Raw genomic sequence first — 17,421 nt, forward strand, 5'->3', positions numbered from 1 at the left:
CGCCTTGGGTCACTGTCTGTGTGGAGTCTGCATGTTCTGCCCATGTCTGCGTGGGTTTCCTCCGGGTGCTCTTGTTTCCTCCCACAGTCTGAAAGACATGCTGGTTCAGTGCATTGACCATGCTAAATTCTCTCTGTGTGCGCCAGAACAGGTGCCGGAGTGTGACGACTAGGGGAATTTCACAGTAACTTAATGGCAGTGTTAATGTAAGTCAACTTGTGACACTAATAAAATTTTACAAAGCTTAAAATTGTAATTGGCAAACTAACAGCCGGTAAAAATAACCCCAGATTGTGGAAAGGGCCAGAATTTAGTGCAATTTATGCACCATCAGTCCAGCAAATTCAGGCGAGGAGCAGATGGAATGTTAGATGTGCAGGTTAGGTGGATTGGCCATGGGAAATGTGCAGGGTTACGGAAATTGGGTGGAGGGGAGGACATGGGTGGGATGCACTTTAAGAGAGTCAGTGCAGACACGATGGGCTGAATGGCCTCTTGCTGCACTGCAGGGAGTCTAAATGTGAAATTGTAAAAGTTGCTGTCCAGGTTGTGTCACTCCACCATTAGCTTTGCGGAACCAGCATCACGCACTCAGTCTTCCTCTTGTTTTTAGGAACTTGATTACAGGCTCATTAATCATGCCAAAGAAAATGAAGTCTCATCGTTACATTCACATTCACACGTTTAACAATGTGTGATGCATTAATCATAGAATCCATACAGTGCAGAGGGAGGCTATTTGGACCATCGAGTCTGCACCAACCACAATCCCACCCAGGCCCTATCCCCGTAACCCCACATATTTACCCTTCTAATCCCTCTAACCTATGCATCCCAGGACACTAAGGGGCAATTTAGCATGGCCAATCGACCTAACCCGCACATCTTTGGACTGTGGGAGGAAACCAGAGCACCCGGAGGAAACCCACGCAGACACGAGGAGAACATGAAAACTCCACACAGTGACTCAAGCCGGGAATCTAGCCCAAGTCCCTGGAGCTGTGAGGCAGCAGTGCTAACCATTGTGCCACCATGCTGCCCAATGAGTGTGCACTATAACAATTGCAAAATCTTAGCCCTTCAGGTTCTGATGTTTTTGTTATTTTGAAAAATTGTGCATTTAATTTTATCATTGATTAAATCCAACATCGACATTCCATCATTCTAGATTCTCAATCACTGAAAACGATCTGTGTCTATTAAATCCGTGATTGACTAGGTTAGGATTGTTTTCGCTGGAATTCAGATGAATGAGGGGGGATCTCATAGAGATTTAAAAATTCTAACAGGACTAGACAGGGTAGATGCAGGGAGGATATTCCTGATGGTGGGGAAGACCAGAACCAGAGGGTACAGTCTGAGGAATCAGGACAGAGATGAGAAGACATTTCTTCACCCAAAGAGTGGAATTCATTCCCACAGGAAGTAGTTAATGCCAAAACATTGAATGTATTGAAGAGGCAGCTGGATATAGCACTTGGGGCGAATGGGATCAATGGTTATGGGGGAAAAGCAGGATTAGGTTATTGAGTTGGGCAATCAGCCATGATCGTGATGAATGGCGGAGCAGGCTCGAAGGGCCAAATGGTCTCCTCCTGCTCCTATCTTTTATGTTACTATGTCTATCCCTTCATAATTTGAAACAATTCTGTCGCACCACCCTTTGATTTTCTCAGCCTTGCTGTTGCTACAAATTCGTATTCCCCCCACACCAACAGCGGTGTCAGAGCGACTCAGTGGTGCACTGATGTCAGTTGACAGCCATGAAGGCGAAAGTTTCCTGCCACATTACACAACCCAATTAAATTAAACGGGTAGTTTGTTTACAGAGCTGGGTGAGCTCAGTTGGTGACAGCGCAGTGCAGGAAAACGGCAATAATGCCGGTTCAATCCCCGTAGCAGCTGAAGGAGTTCTTGGGGCCTACCGCCTTGTTTTGCCCAACAGAGAGATTATGTTCCAAAGTACAATCGGAAACCCTCGGACAGTGAAATAAAAGCAAATTACTGCGGATGCTGAAAGTCCGAATTAAAAACAGCAAATGTTGAAAATACTCAGTGGGTCTGGCAGCATCTACGGAGAGAGAAACAGAGTTAACGCTTTAAGTCGAATACTGTTCTTCTTCAGAACTAAAGGAAGGGAGAAATGTAATGGGTTCAATGCATTGAAAGGGGGAATGGGGCAGAAAGAAAATTTGTCATTTATTCTCTCCTGCCCTCAACCCTATCCTGGACCGACTCTTTCGTTCTTCCTCCCCCTTTCAATAGAACAAAACCCATCCCATCCAACAGTTCCGAAGAAGAGTTAGAATGGACTGAAAACATCATTCTGTTTCTCTCTTTACAGATGATGCCAGACCTGCTGAGTGCTTCCAACACGTTCTCTGTTCCTGTCTTGGACAAAGAGGACATTATATGGGGACAGAGTGACTTTATTACATCACAATTCCTTTAGGAATACAAACTAACATTACCCAACAATGAGAAACCCAGTTATTAACTTCACATTATATGGTTTGGTCACCCTACAAGTGACAGATTTCGCCAACCCCCTCTCTACTATCCCTCCCAGACTACAGTGCTCATAGCAAATGCCTCAATGGTAGGTGTTTTACAGACTTCAAACATTATTAACAACTCTCATGTCATAGAATCATAGAATCCCTACAGTACAGAAGGAGGCCATTTGGCCCATCGATTCTGTACCAACCGCAACCCCATCCAGGCCCTATTCCTGCAGCCCTGCACATTTACCCTGCTCATCCCCCTGATACTAAGGGGCAATATAACATGGCCAATCAACCTAACCTACACATCTTTGGACTGTCACTGTTTGTTCCCCATGCAATACCATAGAACCATGAAGGAAGTTGGGATAATAAAACAGAGCTGTCCGTAATTCCTAAAGAAGCAGATGGGGCTTGTCTCCAAAGATTGCTGTTTTATAATCTTTGCTATCTCTAATACCGGCGACTTGAAATAGGGGAGGAAATCATAGCGTGCAGAAGGAGGCCATTTGGCCCATTGCATCTGCACCGACCCTCCAAACGAGCACTCTACCTAGACCCACAGCCCCACAACCCTTGCATTGATCATGGCCAATCCACCCAAACTTCAAATCATTCTCATGCTCCCATGGTTCTGCCCTACAGCAGAAACTGAAGTCTCCCTTACCTCGAGGCGTAGCAGTTTCTCTCCAGCGTTGAATGCATCCCAACTTTCACTGTCCAGTCCACTATCCACCGCGGAAGGATAGGATCCAAAACAAAGTCGGAACACCTGAAAAACGATCAAAGGCGACTGAATTAAACTAACTGTTTGAAAAGATTAATTACCACAAAAAGACATAGGCAAAGGTAACTTTAATGGATTTTCAAATGCTAATCCATTATTGTCGCTGGTTCTATGAATAGTTAATGAAGATCTGCATTGAACACAAAACACAATCCTCTGCACTGAACTCTATTGTTTTAATGCACCTGTCTGGTGGATTCACAGAATATGGAAATATATAATATCAGCGGTGGCTCTGGGTACTATTCCTGCTTCTACTTCAGGAGGTTTTTGGTTCAAGTCCCACTCTGAACTCTTGTGTGCAAAAATCTAGGCTGACGCTCCAGTGCAGCGCCAAGGGAGTGCTGCACTGCCAGAGGTGCCGTCCTTCAGGTTAGTTATTAAACCGAGGCTCCATCTACCCTCTCAGGTGGAGGTAAAGGTTCCCAGGGCACTATCTCAATAGATGAACAGGGCAGTTCTAGAATCCCTACAGTGCAGAAGGAGGCCATTCGACCCATCGAGTCTGCATGACCACAATCTCATCCAGGCCCTATTCCCATAACCCCACAGTTACCTTGCTGATCCCCCTGACACTGGGGTCAATTTAACATGGCCAATCAACTTAACCTGCACATCTTTGGAGCATGGGAGGAAACTGGAGCACCCGGAGGAAACCCATGCAGACACGGGGAGAAGGTGCAAACTCTACACAGACAGTGACCCAGGGCCGGAATTGAACCCGAATCCCTGGCACCGTGAGGCAGCAGAGCTAACTACTGTGCCAAGGGAGTGCTGCACTGCCAGAGGTGCCACTGTGCCGCCCCGGCCAATATCTATCCCTCAAAATCATGATGGCAGGTTTGTTTTTGGAAGTTTGCTGTGTGCAAATTAGCTGCCATGTTTCCTACATTACAACAGTAATTGCACTTCAGAAGTCCTGAGGTTGTGAAAGGCACTTTATAAATGCAACTCTTTCTTTTTTTATATATCGAGGGAGCTTTAATCATTCAGCTTCACCACATTCTAAAAAGTGCTTTAGAAACAGTGGGATTCTCCGGCCGATCACACCAGCAGGATTCTCTGGTCTCGCTATAGCGAACAGAGATTTGGCTGAGTGCTAACTTCTCTAACATCGCCGGCAGCAACAGTGGGGCATGAACGGCTGGAGAATTCTGGCCAGTGTCTACTATGGGCTACTTCAACCATTGAAATAAACACTTCGTCCAGTTAAATCTGACATAGAGACTTGCCTCTCGCTTCTTGCCTGTGATTTTCAACTGCCCTCGGGCGACTAGGGATGGACACTAAATGCTGGCCAGCCAGCGACGCCCATATCCCATGAATAAAAATAATTTTAAAAACATTAAATCACTGATTCTTCAGTGTGACCAACTGTATTAATAAAATGAAGCATGCTGACTAAAGTCATTGAGTCATAAAGGTTTATAGCATGGCAACAGGCCCTTGGGCCCAACTTGTGCATGCCACCCAGTTTTTAACCATTAAGCTAGTCCCAATACCCAGTGTTTGGCCCATATCCCTCTATACCCATCTCACCCACGTAATTGTCTAAGTGCCTTTTAAAATCCAAAATTGTACCTGCCTCTACTACTACCTCTGGCAGCTTGTTCCAGACACTCACCACCCTCTGTGTGAAAGAATTGCCCCTCTGGACACTTTTGTATCTCTCCCCTCTCACTTTACAATGCCCTCTAGTTTTAGACCCTCCCCCCCACCACCACTATCTTTGGGAAAATATATCCCAACTAGCTGTCAACATGCACCTAAGTCTGGCTCTGATAGACACCCCACAATATTTACAGCATAATAATAAAAAGCAGTAATAAAGTGATTATAAAGCAGCAATCTCATTTGATGGACAAGTTGCAAACTATATCTCGACCAGAGACCATTGGCTGATTACTGCTTTGCAATCACAAGTCCATTACTCACTGAATATATCATCCAAACCCTTTAATTAGATTGTTGTTTGCATTTATAAATTATTCCTCACAGAACCACAAGTTGTTTATTCACAAAGTCATCCCTCTACGCCCTGTTATTTATAAAGATATTCAACAGCTTGTTATTGCATAGTTCCCAAGATTTTTTCATTTTATTAGTGTTACAAGTAGGCTTATATTAACACTGCAATGAAATTACTGTGAAAATCCCCGAGTCGCCACACTCCGGCACGTATTCGGGTACACTGAGGGAGTATTTAGCATGGCCAAGGCACCTAACCATCTTTGGACTGTGGGAGGAAACCAGAGCACCCGGAGGAAACCCATGCAGACACGGGGAGAACGTGCAGACTCCGCACAGACAGTGAACCAAGCTGGGAATCAAACCTGGGTCCCTGGTGCATGAGATGAGCTGGGGGTTGTGGGGGTGGCTTAACAATAAAATATCAGATGACACAACCCCGACCCATCGCTTCAGTGCCTGCTCCACAGTTGTGCGTTTCATGGTGTCAGGGTCCCACTCTCCAGAGATGGGGCACTTCATTATAATATTTAAATCAGATTTCTGCTGGGAATTGGTAACATGATTTAAATAATTTCCCAGGGCTTGGGGAACCCGGGACCAAAGCAGAGATGAGAGCTGTGAGATCAGACAGCAAGGTGCCTTGTACAGCTCTGCCTGTGAGCCAGGAGAGCATCCTTTCTGGATGTATCACAGCTTGATATGGCTCCTGTTCTGCCCAAGACCAAAAGAAACTACAAAAGGATGTGAATGTAGCCCAGTCCATCATGCAAACCAGTCTCCCATCCATTGACTCTGTCTGCACGTCCCGCTGCCTCGGAAAAGCAGCCAGCATAATTAAGGACCCCACGCACTCCAGACACACTCTCTTCCACCTTCTTCTGTCGGGAAAAAGATACAAAAGTCTGAGGTCACGTACCAACCGACTCAAGAACAGCTTCTTCCCTGCTGCCATCAGACTTTTGAATGGACCTAGCTCGCATTAAGTTGATCTTTCTCTACACCCTGTTACTGTAATCATCTAACACTGCAGTCCACTCATTTGGCTATACTGAGCCCTTCACTGAACACAGGGAGAATCAGGAAGGAATACTTTGATCGCAAACTGACCAGAAGGTGGGAGCCCTGAAAGGCAGCCAAATTGATTTTTTAAGCATCACTGCAACTGAAGAGATGAAAAGCCACAATAACATCCAAGAAAGTCAAATCCGCCCCAGGCTTGGGGACTAAAACTGGGCATTTTACATTCAGTTCTGCGGACAATCAAGTTATTTATTCTCTGGCTGCACATGAGAATCCCAGTGACCAAACAACATCCTGCATTTAGTTGGAAGGTTATTGTTGAGACTTTCAAATAAATAAGTGACCTCATTGCTTAGTTTCATTGTACTTCAGTAACCAAACATAAAGTTCCACATTATTCCCCTCTGAACCTCACACACACACAAAATAGTAATGGTCCCGTGCATTTAGCAGTGCCATTACCAAGCTAACAAACAACAGGGATGAGTTCTACATGCCACTGCCCGCACCACATTAATTCAGTTGGACCCTGCTCTCTGCATAATTACAAATAGAATCATAGAATTCCTTCAGTGCAAAAGGAGGCCGTTTGGCCCATTTAGTCTGCACCAACTCTTTAATAGAGTATCATAACCAAGTCCTCTCACCCACCCTATCCCCATAACCCCACCCATTTACCATGAGCAGCACAGTGGCAAGCACTGCTGCCTCACAGTGCCAAGGACCCGGGTTTGATTCGCGACTTGGGTCACACATCGTCTATGTGGAGTTTGCATGTTCTCCCCGTGTCTGCGTGGATTTCCTCTGGGTGCTCCGGTTTCCTCCCACAGTCTGAAAGACATGCTAGTTAGGTGCATTGACCCGAACAGGCGCCGGAGTGTGGCGACTAGAGGAATTTCACAGTAACTTCATTGCAGCGTTAATGTAAGCCTACTTGTGACTAATAAATAAACTTTAACTTTTAATCCACCTAACCTACATATCTTGGGACACCAAGGGGCAATTTAGCATGGCCAATCCACCTAACCTGCACATCTTTGGAGTGTGGGGCTGGAGCACCCAGAGGAAACCCACGCAGACACAGGGAGAACATGCAAACTCCACGCAAAAAATCACCCAAGGACAGAATTGAACCCGGGTCCCTGGCGCTGTGAGGCAGCAGTGCTAACCACTGTGCCACCGTGCTGCCCTTACAGAGCATGGAGACTGAATTGGGTGCAGATGTGGGGAAACAGCTTTGTTTACACAACTAGGTGGCATTAGCCTGATGATGACAGGCTGATAGCCCTACACTTCCACTGGTCAAAGGAGGTGGTTCTTGGAGAAGGAACCTTTAATTTTTTTTTAAAGTGCTTTTCAGAGTTCAGGAAAGGGTGAAAAAGTCATAGCAGCTAAAACAAGTAAAAACAGTGCGAAAAAGATGCAGCTGGCATGGAGCAATGAGGTAAACCGAATACAGTAAGCCTAAGCGAAAGGCCTTAATTACAAATATACAATGGCATTTCTCACAGTGTTTCAGTAATGTTACAGCTTTTGATTTATTTGTTATTGTCACATGTATTAGCATAGAATGAAAAGTATTGTTTCTTGTACGCTATACCGACAAAACATACCATACATAGAGAAGAAAAGGAGAGAGTGCAGAATGTAGTGTTAGTCATAGCTAGGGTTTAGAGAAAGATCAACTTAATGTGAGGTAGGTCCATTCAAAAGTCTGATGGCAGCAGGGAAGAAGCTGTTCTTGAGTCAGTTGGTAGTGACCTCAGACTTTTGTATCTTTTTCCTGACGGAAAAAGGTGGAAGAGAGAATGTTCAGGGTGCCTGGGGTCCTTGATTATGCTGCTGCTTTTCCGAAGCAGCGGGAAGTGTAAACAGGGTCAATGGATGGGAGGCTGGTTTGCGTGATGGACTGGGCTACGTTCACAATCCTTTGTAGTTTCTTGTGGTCTTGGGCAAAGCAGGAGCCATACCAAGCTGTGATAAAACCAGAAAGGATGCTTTCTAAGGTGCATCTGTAAAAGTTGGTGAGTGTCGTCATAGACATGCCGAATTTCCTTAGCCTCCAGAGAAAGTAGAGGCGTTGATGGGCTTTCTTAACTACAGCATCGGCATGCAGGGACCAAGACAGGTTGTTGCTGATTTGGACACCTAAAAGCCTGAAGCTCTCGACTATTTCAACTTCATTCCAGTTGATGTAGACAGGGGCATGTCCTCCACTGCACTTCCTGAAGTCGATGACCATCTTTTTTTACTGGCATTGAGGGAGAGATTACGAAAAGGCTGGAAGGTACAGAATTGGGAATTCACATCGTCTCTGCACGGAATCAGCAAGATGTTTGTAAGCAATCCCCTCAGACATAATAAATTATTTTCTTTTATGTTTGTTGTCCAGATACCAACATTTGCCTTACCAACTGCAGAGAGATAATAAATCAGTCTGTGCCCTTCCCATGAATAAATCAATGTCTGCATGTAACGTGATTTAGAGTGTGGGTTGGGGTGAAATGAAGTAACAAAAATACATTATAAGATTAATCTGGTTTATGTCGCTCCCCTTGGCCAAATGTCTCTGCAATCATTCTTTGTATTATTTAAAGATACTGCTTAAATAAAGATTTACAATTCTCATTTTCATTCAGAACGTCGCCCATACTGGAATAATAATAGACTGTTGATATTCAGGGCATTTTTGTTCATTGTTTTTGGTCTTGGAGATGGCCATAAAGAAAATAGATACAACCGCTGTGACAATTTGGAAGTTGTTATAAAATATAAAAATCAAACCATAGAATCCCTACAGTGCAGAAGGAGGCCACCTGGCCCATCAAGCCCGCACCGACAACAATCCTACCCAGGTTCTATCCCCGCAACCCCATATATTTACCTTCCCAGTCCCCCTGACACTAAGGAGCAATTTAGCATGGCCAATCAACATAACCCGCACATCTTCGGACAGTGGGAGGAAACCAGAGCATGTGGAGGAAGCCCACGCAGACGTGGGGAGAACGTGCAAACTCCACACAGACAGTGACCCGAGGCCGGAATCGAACCCAGGTCGCTGGTGCTGTGAGGCAGCAATGCTAACCACTGTGTTATGATTTTAAATGGCAATGGTTGATTTGTTACACATGCCATTCTGTACACACTAAATGAACAATAAAGTGGTCTACATGGTTCCTTACTTATGGAGTTACCAAAAATATAGAATTAAATCATAGAAAATAGAAGGAGCCAGGCCATTTGGCCCTTCAAGCCTGCTCCGCTATTCATTTTGATCATGGCTTATCATCAAATTCAATATCCCGATCCCACCATCCACACCCACCTCCCCCCGCCCCGCTTGGCAACTGAGAACCATTCACTTTGAAGGGGCTTGGGCTCAGGAGAATACCAGTGTGACTTGTTTGCAATGAAGAATGAATAGACTATGGTAGGTTCAATATCCCGATCCCACCATCCACCTCCCCCCCCCCCCCCCCCCCCACCACAACCCCTCCCATATCCCTTGATCCCTTGAGCCCCAAGAGCTATATCTAATTCCTTCTTGAAATCACACAACGTTTTGGCCTCAACTACATTCTGTGGGAGTGAATTCCCCAGAATCACCACCCTCTGGGTGAAGAAATTTCTCCTCACCTCAGTTCTAAAAGGTTTACCCCTTATCCTCAAACTATGACCCCTAGTTCTGGACTCCCCCACCATTGGGAACATTCTTTCCGAATTTACAGTGTTTAATCCTTTTAGAATTTTGTAAATTGCTATGCGATCCCCTCTCATTCTTCCAAACTCCAGTGACTATATTTACTCTTGACTTTGTTTTCATATTTCATTGCAGAAAATAATCTGGTTAGTTTCACTGCTCCCAGAGGTGGTTTTGCCCATCCATAAAACCGAGTAGAGAATGAGGAGGTGGGGTTGAAAAACCAAGGTGTGTGCCACATTGCGATTAAAAGGAATACTGGAAAGAACTAAGTTAGTGGAGGAATGACAGAATTGAATTGGGGGCTTGTTCAAATTGTATAGCGAACGATTGTTAATAGGGCAGGATCAGTCGTGTGGATTTCCCAGAGCTGTGACTCTGTTTTACGGTTCATTATTTTGATTAATATTTTGACAGCATTACAGAATTTACAGAGATGAAATGAAAGGTTCCACAAGCGAAGACTGGTTCGAACTAATCTGGTAAGTTAAGTGAATGAGCTCATAAAACAGTAAGCGTAATTTAATATAGAGAAGCACTTTGTTGCATTCAAATGCTCAGGCAACTCAAGGCATCTTGATCCGATGGATTGTGTCTAATAGATAAGTAAGTAAGTAAGGGACTCAGGGTCGTAACCAACCAGTCGCTGAAGATACAGAACATGAGGAATGGCAGGAATCTCCCCGAGTCTGCATGGGTTTCCTCGGGGTGCGCTGGTTTCATCCCACACTCCAAAGATGTGTGGTTAGGTTGACTGGCCATGCTGAATTTCCCCTTCTGTACATCACCACCTGGAGGGGCCCCTTCCAAGCCATACACCACCCTGACCGGGAAATATATCGCCGTTTGTTGACTTTTGCTGGGTCAAGATCCTGCAACACCCTCCCTAACAGCACTGTGGGTGTATCTGCACCTCAGGGAATGCAACAGTTCTAGAAGCAGCTCACCACCATCTTAGTCCAAAGATGTGCAGGTTCGGTTGATTGACCATGCTAAATTGTTCCTTAGTATCATGGGGACCAGCAGGGTTATGGGGATAGGGCTTGGGTGGGATTGTTGTCAATGCAGGCTCGATGGGCTGAATGGCCTCCTTCTGCACTGTAGGGATTCTATGATTCTATTCTATGCTTCTATGAAATGAGAGTGGAAATAAACAGAATCTATGGAAGCATTCTTTGGTTAGAGGGAGGTCTTATGGCACAGTGATATCAACCTTATGCCATGGCCGGAAGCTGTGTGTTCAGGTCCCATTCCTGGGCTTGATGGCCATAGAAGGTACACTCGGAATGTGGTCACACAGGTTGATTATCAGAGTGAAAATTCTTCAATAGACCTGATTGCAGGCTGTAAGAGCAGGAGTGTTCTTTGGTCAGCCATACCGTAGAAGGCAACAGCAAACCACTGCAGTATTTTGACAAGCATAATGATGGGTCAGTCCAATGGCAGTCCAGGGTTGCCAATTCTCTCTTCTGGCATGCTGCTTAGAAGAGCAGGAGGATTGTTTGGTCAATCCAGGCAAGAGTGGCAAATTAAGAGTTAAAACTGGCTTCACTTTACTTACAGTTGGACTGTCCAACAAGGTTTGGTCTTCACATTTAGGGATGGAGATGGGTGAAGAGGAGCTCAATAAATCATAGAATCCCTACAGTGCAGAAACGGGCCAATTGGCCCATCGAGTCTGCACCGACTCTCTGATAGAGTATCCTACCCAGACCATCTCCCTGCTCTATCCCCGTAACACCACACATTTACATTTAGGTAAATTTAGCTATAGAGATTGATAGATTACTGATTAACAATAATGTAAAGAGTTATGAGGATAGTGGGTGTAAAAGGCATTGAAGTGTCTAATCAATCATGATCGCATTAAATGCTGGAGCACGATCAATAGGCTGAATGGCCTACTCCTGTTCCTTTGCTCCTCAACCCAAATCTCCTGGTCACTAGGATCAGTAAGAAGTCTCACAACACCAGAATCAGCTAGGATCACTAGGATCCTAGGATTACCAGGATCAGCTTGGCAACTGAGAACCATTCACTTTGAAGGGGCTTGGGCTCAGGAGAATACCAGTGTGACTTGTTTGCAATGAAGAATGAATAGACTATGGTAGGTTCGGGTTGCGCGTTGTGATAGATAGCGTGTTTATAGTGGGACTGAAAGGCACCAATACTTTGCAAAACATTAAACCAAAGAATTAGGGTGGCGGCCAGGTGTTGATGCCAGCAACATCTACATAAATGAGGGAGAGTGTTTGCATGTTGTGGCGGTACAGTGGCACAGTGGTTAACACGCTGCCTCACAGCGCCAGGGACCCGAGTTCAATTCCGGCCTTGGATCAGTGTGTGAAGTTTGCACATTCTCCCCATGTCTGCGTGGGTTTCCTTTGGGTGATCCGGTTTCCTCCCATACATCAAAGATGTGCAGGTTAGGTGGATTGGCCAGGCTAAATTGCCCCTTAGTGTCAGGGGGATTCGCAGGGTAAATGCGTGGGGTCACGGGGATAGGGCCTGGGTGGGATTGTTGTTGGTGCAGTTTCGATGCACTGTAGGGATTCCACGATTCTATGTCTATGAGAAGGTGTGTCTATGAAAGAGAAGAGAGAATATGTGCACGAGTGAATGTGAGTATTAATGTGAGTATTAAAGCGACAAAAACAATAAATCAGGCCGACAGTCACTTCATGTTGAATTGGTAAACATTGATTAAATGTTAACACCTTCATTAAAGTGTTTCAATGACCTTGTCAGTCAGAGGCACAGTAATAATTCCTGCTGCTTTGGATGAAGCAGCTCCAGATTCCTGCCTGTCATTTTGATAAAGTCTGATCAATGCTTCCTCGTGCTGAGTGGCAGCTGGTGTACCCGAGCTGGAAGTGCTACAGAAACCAAATGAACTGCCACTTCTGGAATTGATCAAGTGGACACTGCACCCCTTCCCCCCTCCTTCCCCCCACCCCCCTCCCCCGAGTCACTATTTGCTCCGTTAATACCATCAGTGAATCCAAAACTGTGCCACCATTTGAAAGCTCAGAGTTAAAACAATTCTGTATAAGAGCACACAACACAAGTGCCGATTTTTTAGAATGTTGGCTAACGAAAGAGAGCATGACAGTAGGGAAATGCAACTGTTTGGATATTGGTGCAATCGCATCTGGAGTACTGTGTACAGTTTTGGTTCCCTAACTTGAGGAAAGACGTAAATACATTACAGGCGGTTCAGAGAAGGTTCACTAGATTGATTCCATGGTTGAAGGATATGTTTTATGAAGAGAGATTGTGCAGCTTAGGCCAATACTCCCTGGAGTTTAGAAGAATGAGAGGTGATCTTATTGAGGTATACAAAATGCTAAAGGGGATTAACAGGGTAGATGTAGAGTGGATGTTTCCTCCTGTTGGAAACGACAAAAGGTCATGAATGCAGCCCAGTCCATCCTGCAAACCAGCAGGATGCAATCCATTGACTCTGTCTGCACTTCCCGCTGCCTCGGAAAAGCAGACAGCATAGTTAAGGACCCCACGCACCCCGGACATTCGCTCTTCCACCTTCTTCCGTTGGGAAAAAGATACAAGTCTGAGCTCACGTCCCAACCGATTCAAGAGCAGCTTCTTCCCTGCTGCCATCAGACTTTTGAATGGTCCTACCTCACATTAAGTTGCTCTTTCTCTACACCCTAGCTATGACTGTAACACTACATTCTGCACTCTCTCCTTTCCTTCTCCATGAACGGTATGCTTTGTCTGTATAGCGTGCAAGAAACAATATTTTTCACTGTATTCTAATAAACCAAATCAAACGAGAGGCAATAGTTTTAGATTAAGGGGTGGCACATTTAAAACAGAAATGAGGAAGAATCACTTCACTCAAAGGTTCATGAATCCGTGGAATTTTCTACTCCAAGGTGCAGTAGACGCTGGAACGACTAAACAAATTTGAGGAGGAGATAAATAGGTTTTTAATTAGTAGCGGCATGAAAGGTTATGGGGAACTGGTAGGAAGATGGAGATGAGGCAGAGATTAAATCAGCTAGGATCATATTGAATGGTGAAGCAGGCTCGAGGAGCTAAATTGCCAAGTCCTGCTCCGGGTTCTTATGTTCAAACATACCTGATAAATTTTCAAAAACTAAATGACTGGATGTTAATTCAAATAAATGCACTTTTGCAGTAAACCCCAAGCTAACAACTTAATTTTTGAATAACAGTTTTGTCTATGACCCCAGTTTCTGCTTCTGCCTTATAATAAATCATAACTCAACCTTCAAACAAGATAAGGTGGATCCGGAGCATCTTCTTCCACAGCCATTATAACAAAACAGCTAAGTACAACTCTGGCATCTACTCGACAATGTGGAAAATTGCCCAGGTATGTCCTGTACACAAAAAGCAGAACAACCCCAACCCGGCCAATTACCGCCCCATCAGTCTACTCTCCATCATTAAATAAAGTGATGGAATGGGTCATCAACAGTGCTATCAAGTGGCATTTGCTTAGCACTAACCTGCCCGCTGGTGCTCAATTTAGGTTACTCAACTCCTGACTTCATTACAGCTTTGGTTCAAACATGGAGAAAAGAGCTGAACTCCAGAGATGAGAGTGACAGCCCTTAACATCAAGGAAGCATTTCACCAAGTATGGCATCAAGGAATCCCAGCAAAACTGGAATCAATGGGTATCAGGAGGCAAACTCTCTGCTGGTTGGAGTTATGCCTGGCGCAAAGGAAGAAGTTTCTGGTCGTTTCTCGGCTCCAGGACATTACTGCAGGAGTTCCTCAGGATAGGGTACAAGGCCCAACCACCTTCAGCTCTAATAATACTCAAGTGGTTTGACACCATCCAGGACAAAACAGTCCGTTTGATTGGCACCCCACCCACAAACATTCACTCCCTCCACCACCAAATCACAGTGGCAGCAGTATGTACCACCTACAAGATGGACCGCAGGAACTCACCAAGGCACCTTAGCCAGTACCTTCCAAACTCAACTCCACACCCACCTAGAAAAACAAGGGCAGCAAACACATGGGAACACCACCACCAGAAAGTTCCCCTCTAAGCCACTCACTCATCATCCTGATTTGGAAATATATCGCCGTCTCTTCACTGTCGCTGGGTCAAATTCCTGGAACTCCCACCCTAACAGCACTGTGGGTGTACCCACATGGTCTGCAACGGTTCAAGAAGGCAGTTCACCATTTCCTTCTCAAGGGCAATTAAGGATGAGCAATAAAGGCTGGCCTTGGCAGCAGCGCCCATGTCCCATGAATTAATAGAGATGAGGACCTATCCTCCAGCACAGGTGGATGTAAAAGTACTCATGGCAGTATTTGAAGTAGAGCAGGGGAGTTACCCCTGTGTCCTGGGCAATAATTTTCCCTCAATCAAGATCACAAAGAATGGATTATCTGGCCACTGTCACATTGCTGTTAATAAGAGCTTGCTGTGCGCATATTTTTAAAAAATTATCATTCATGGTGCATGGGCGTCGCAGGCTGGCCAGCATTTATTGCACATCCCTAGTTGCCCTTGAACTGAGTGGCTTACTGGGCCATTTCAGAGGGCAGTTGAAAGTCAACCACATTGCTGTGGCTCTGGAATCATATGTAGGCCAAACCAAATCAGGGCGGCAGATTTCCTTCCCTAAAGGACATGAGTGAACCAGCTGGATTTTTCCGACAATTGACAATGGTTTCACGGTCATCAGTAGATTCTTAATTCCAGCTATTTTTGATTGAATTCAAATTCCACTATCTGCCGTGGCAGGATTCGAACCCAGGTCCCCGGAACATTAGCTGAGTTTCTGGATTAATAGTCGAGCAAAAATACCACTAGGCCATCGCCTCCCCCTTAGTTGCTGTGTTCCCTGCATTACAATAGTGACTACACTTCACCACTATTTGATTTGTTACAAAACATTTTGTGATACCAAATCGTCATGAAAGGTGCTATATAAATACAAGTCTTTTTTTCAGAAAGTGCGTGCAGGAGTCTACCACAGGAACAGATCTCTACAGTGGTGTAGACTGAGATAATGAATGGATGTGAAAGCAATGAGGCGAATTTTGAAGTGAACTCTCTGAACTGTGTGATGTTTGGAGATAATAACGGTAATGTAGTATGAGTGAAGACGCTGACTGCAATATGAGTTGGTGTTTGTGGAAAGTTAAGGTATGGAGACTAGCTATGATCGCATTGGAAGAAACCAAAGGGTTGGATAATGGCTGACAAGCTGGGTAGCTTGAGTCAAGAAATTTCCCAACTTGACAGACCTGTCTCCATATGAAGAGCCCCGGATTTTCACTTCAGTCAGGTGAGGAGGGAGTGGGATAGAGTCGTGCCCGTCGACCGTGGAACCAGATCGTAGACAGCCAGGAAGATGAGCAGGTACCAAGGCAGGTTAGTAAGAAGCCCCACTTTGGTTCCCTGGGACTTCGTGCCAGTTGTTTTAAAGCTGTTAGATCCCCTAATACCTCACACTTCCTCACCCCCCCAACCCGTACCAGCCCCATACCCCCATGCCAACTTTTAACATCATGTGCCCTCTATATTCCCCAACCACCTCCCTCCATTCCACCACAAGTATCCAGTATGGGCAGACCTCAAGGACCATGTGGAGATTAAGAAAAATAATTTTCTAACTATCTATTAGAGTCCTCCCCATCCCACTTCAAGTGTTCAATCTCTTATAAAAACAAGCGTTTTTTTATTTTATGAGTGTCACAAGTAGGCTTACATTAACTCTCTATTAAGTTACTGTGAAAATCCTCTTGTCGCCACACTCTGGCACTTTTTCGGGTACACTGAGGGAGAATTTAGCATGGCCAACACGCCTAACCAGCACATCGTTCGGATTGTGGGAGGAAACCAGAGCACCCGGAGGAAACCCACGCAGACACGGGGAGAATGTGCAGACTCCACACTGAATAGTTGCAGCAGCGAAAATGGGGCTCAGTTTAAACACAGCACTACTTTCAAATGGCTTTACTGAGTTCAGCTTTCCTGACTGTGTGATTCACACCCTGCACCCTTTCCCCTCCCAGCAAAACACTGTATTGGCCAGAAATGGGGCAAAAATTCCACATCTGGGTCCCGCCTCTCATTAATAAAGGTCTCCAGAATAGTTCCGGCTCGCGAAAACCCAGCCCAAACTTTTAGGTGAAGCCCGGACCAGTGTTTATGTGGTGCAGGGGCAACAGAGAATTGAACTAAAGACAGAAAAATGATTCAGCGCTAACTTTCTGCACATTATTCAGAACATTTGCATTTTCTCGCTTGTGAGCTTTATTTTGATATCTTTCACATGGAAAATGTGTCCTATAAATAGAACCAAAATTTTGCATTTTTTTTTCTCTTTTCACAGAACACTAATTATATCTCTCGACAGGAACTCATCAGGGAATGTTCGCACCCTGTTTAGTTGTCACTCCCAAGCATCTTGGAG

The 17,421-nt window shown here is 45.0% G+C and overlaps 1 protein-coding gene across 2 annotated transcripts in view; it reads right to left on the reverse strand.

The window, feature by feature from the left end:
- The window catches only part of abca2 (ATP-binding cassette, sub-family A (ABC1), member 2), a 551,670-nt gene that overhangs the window by 270,481 nt on the left and 263,768 nt on the right, over nucleotides 1-17,421 (reverse strand). For both annotated transcript variants that reach the window (XM_078226666.1, XM_078226665.1), the window contains one exon: nucleotides 3,172-3,276. In XM_078226666.1, coding sequence (XP_078082792.1) covers nucleotides 3,172-3,276 — 105 coding nt within the window. The remainder of the gene's footprint in view (nucleotides 1-3,171; nucleotides 3,277-17,421) is intronic.

Source organism: Mustelus asterias, chromosome 13, assembly GCF_964213995.1.
Source record: "Mustelus asterias chromosome 13, sMusAst1.hap1.1, whole genome shotgun sequence".
NCBI classification, from domain to species: Eukaryota; Metazoa; Chordata; class Chondrichthyes; order Carcharhiniformes; family Triakidae; genus Mustelus; species Mustelus asterias.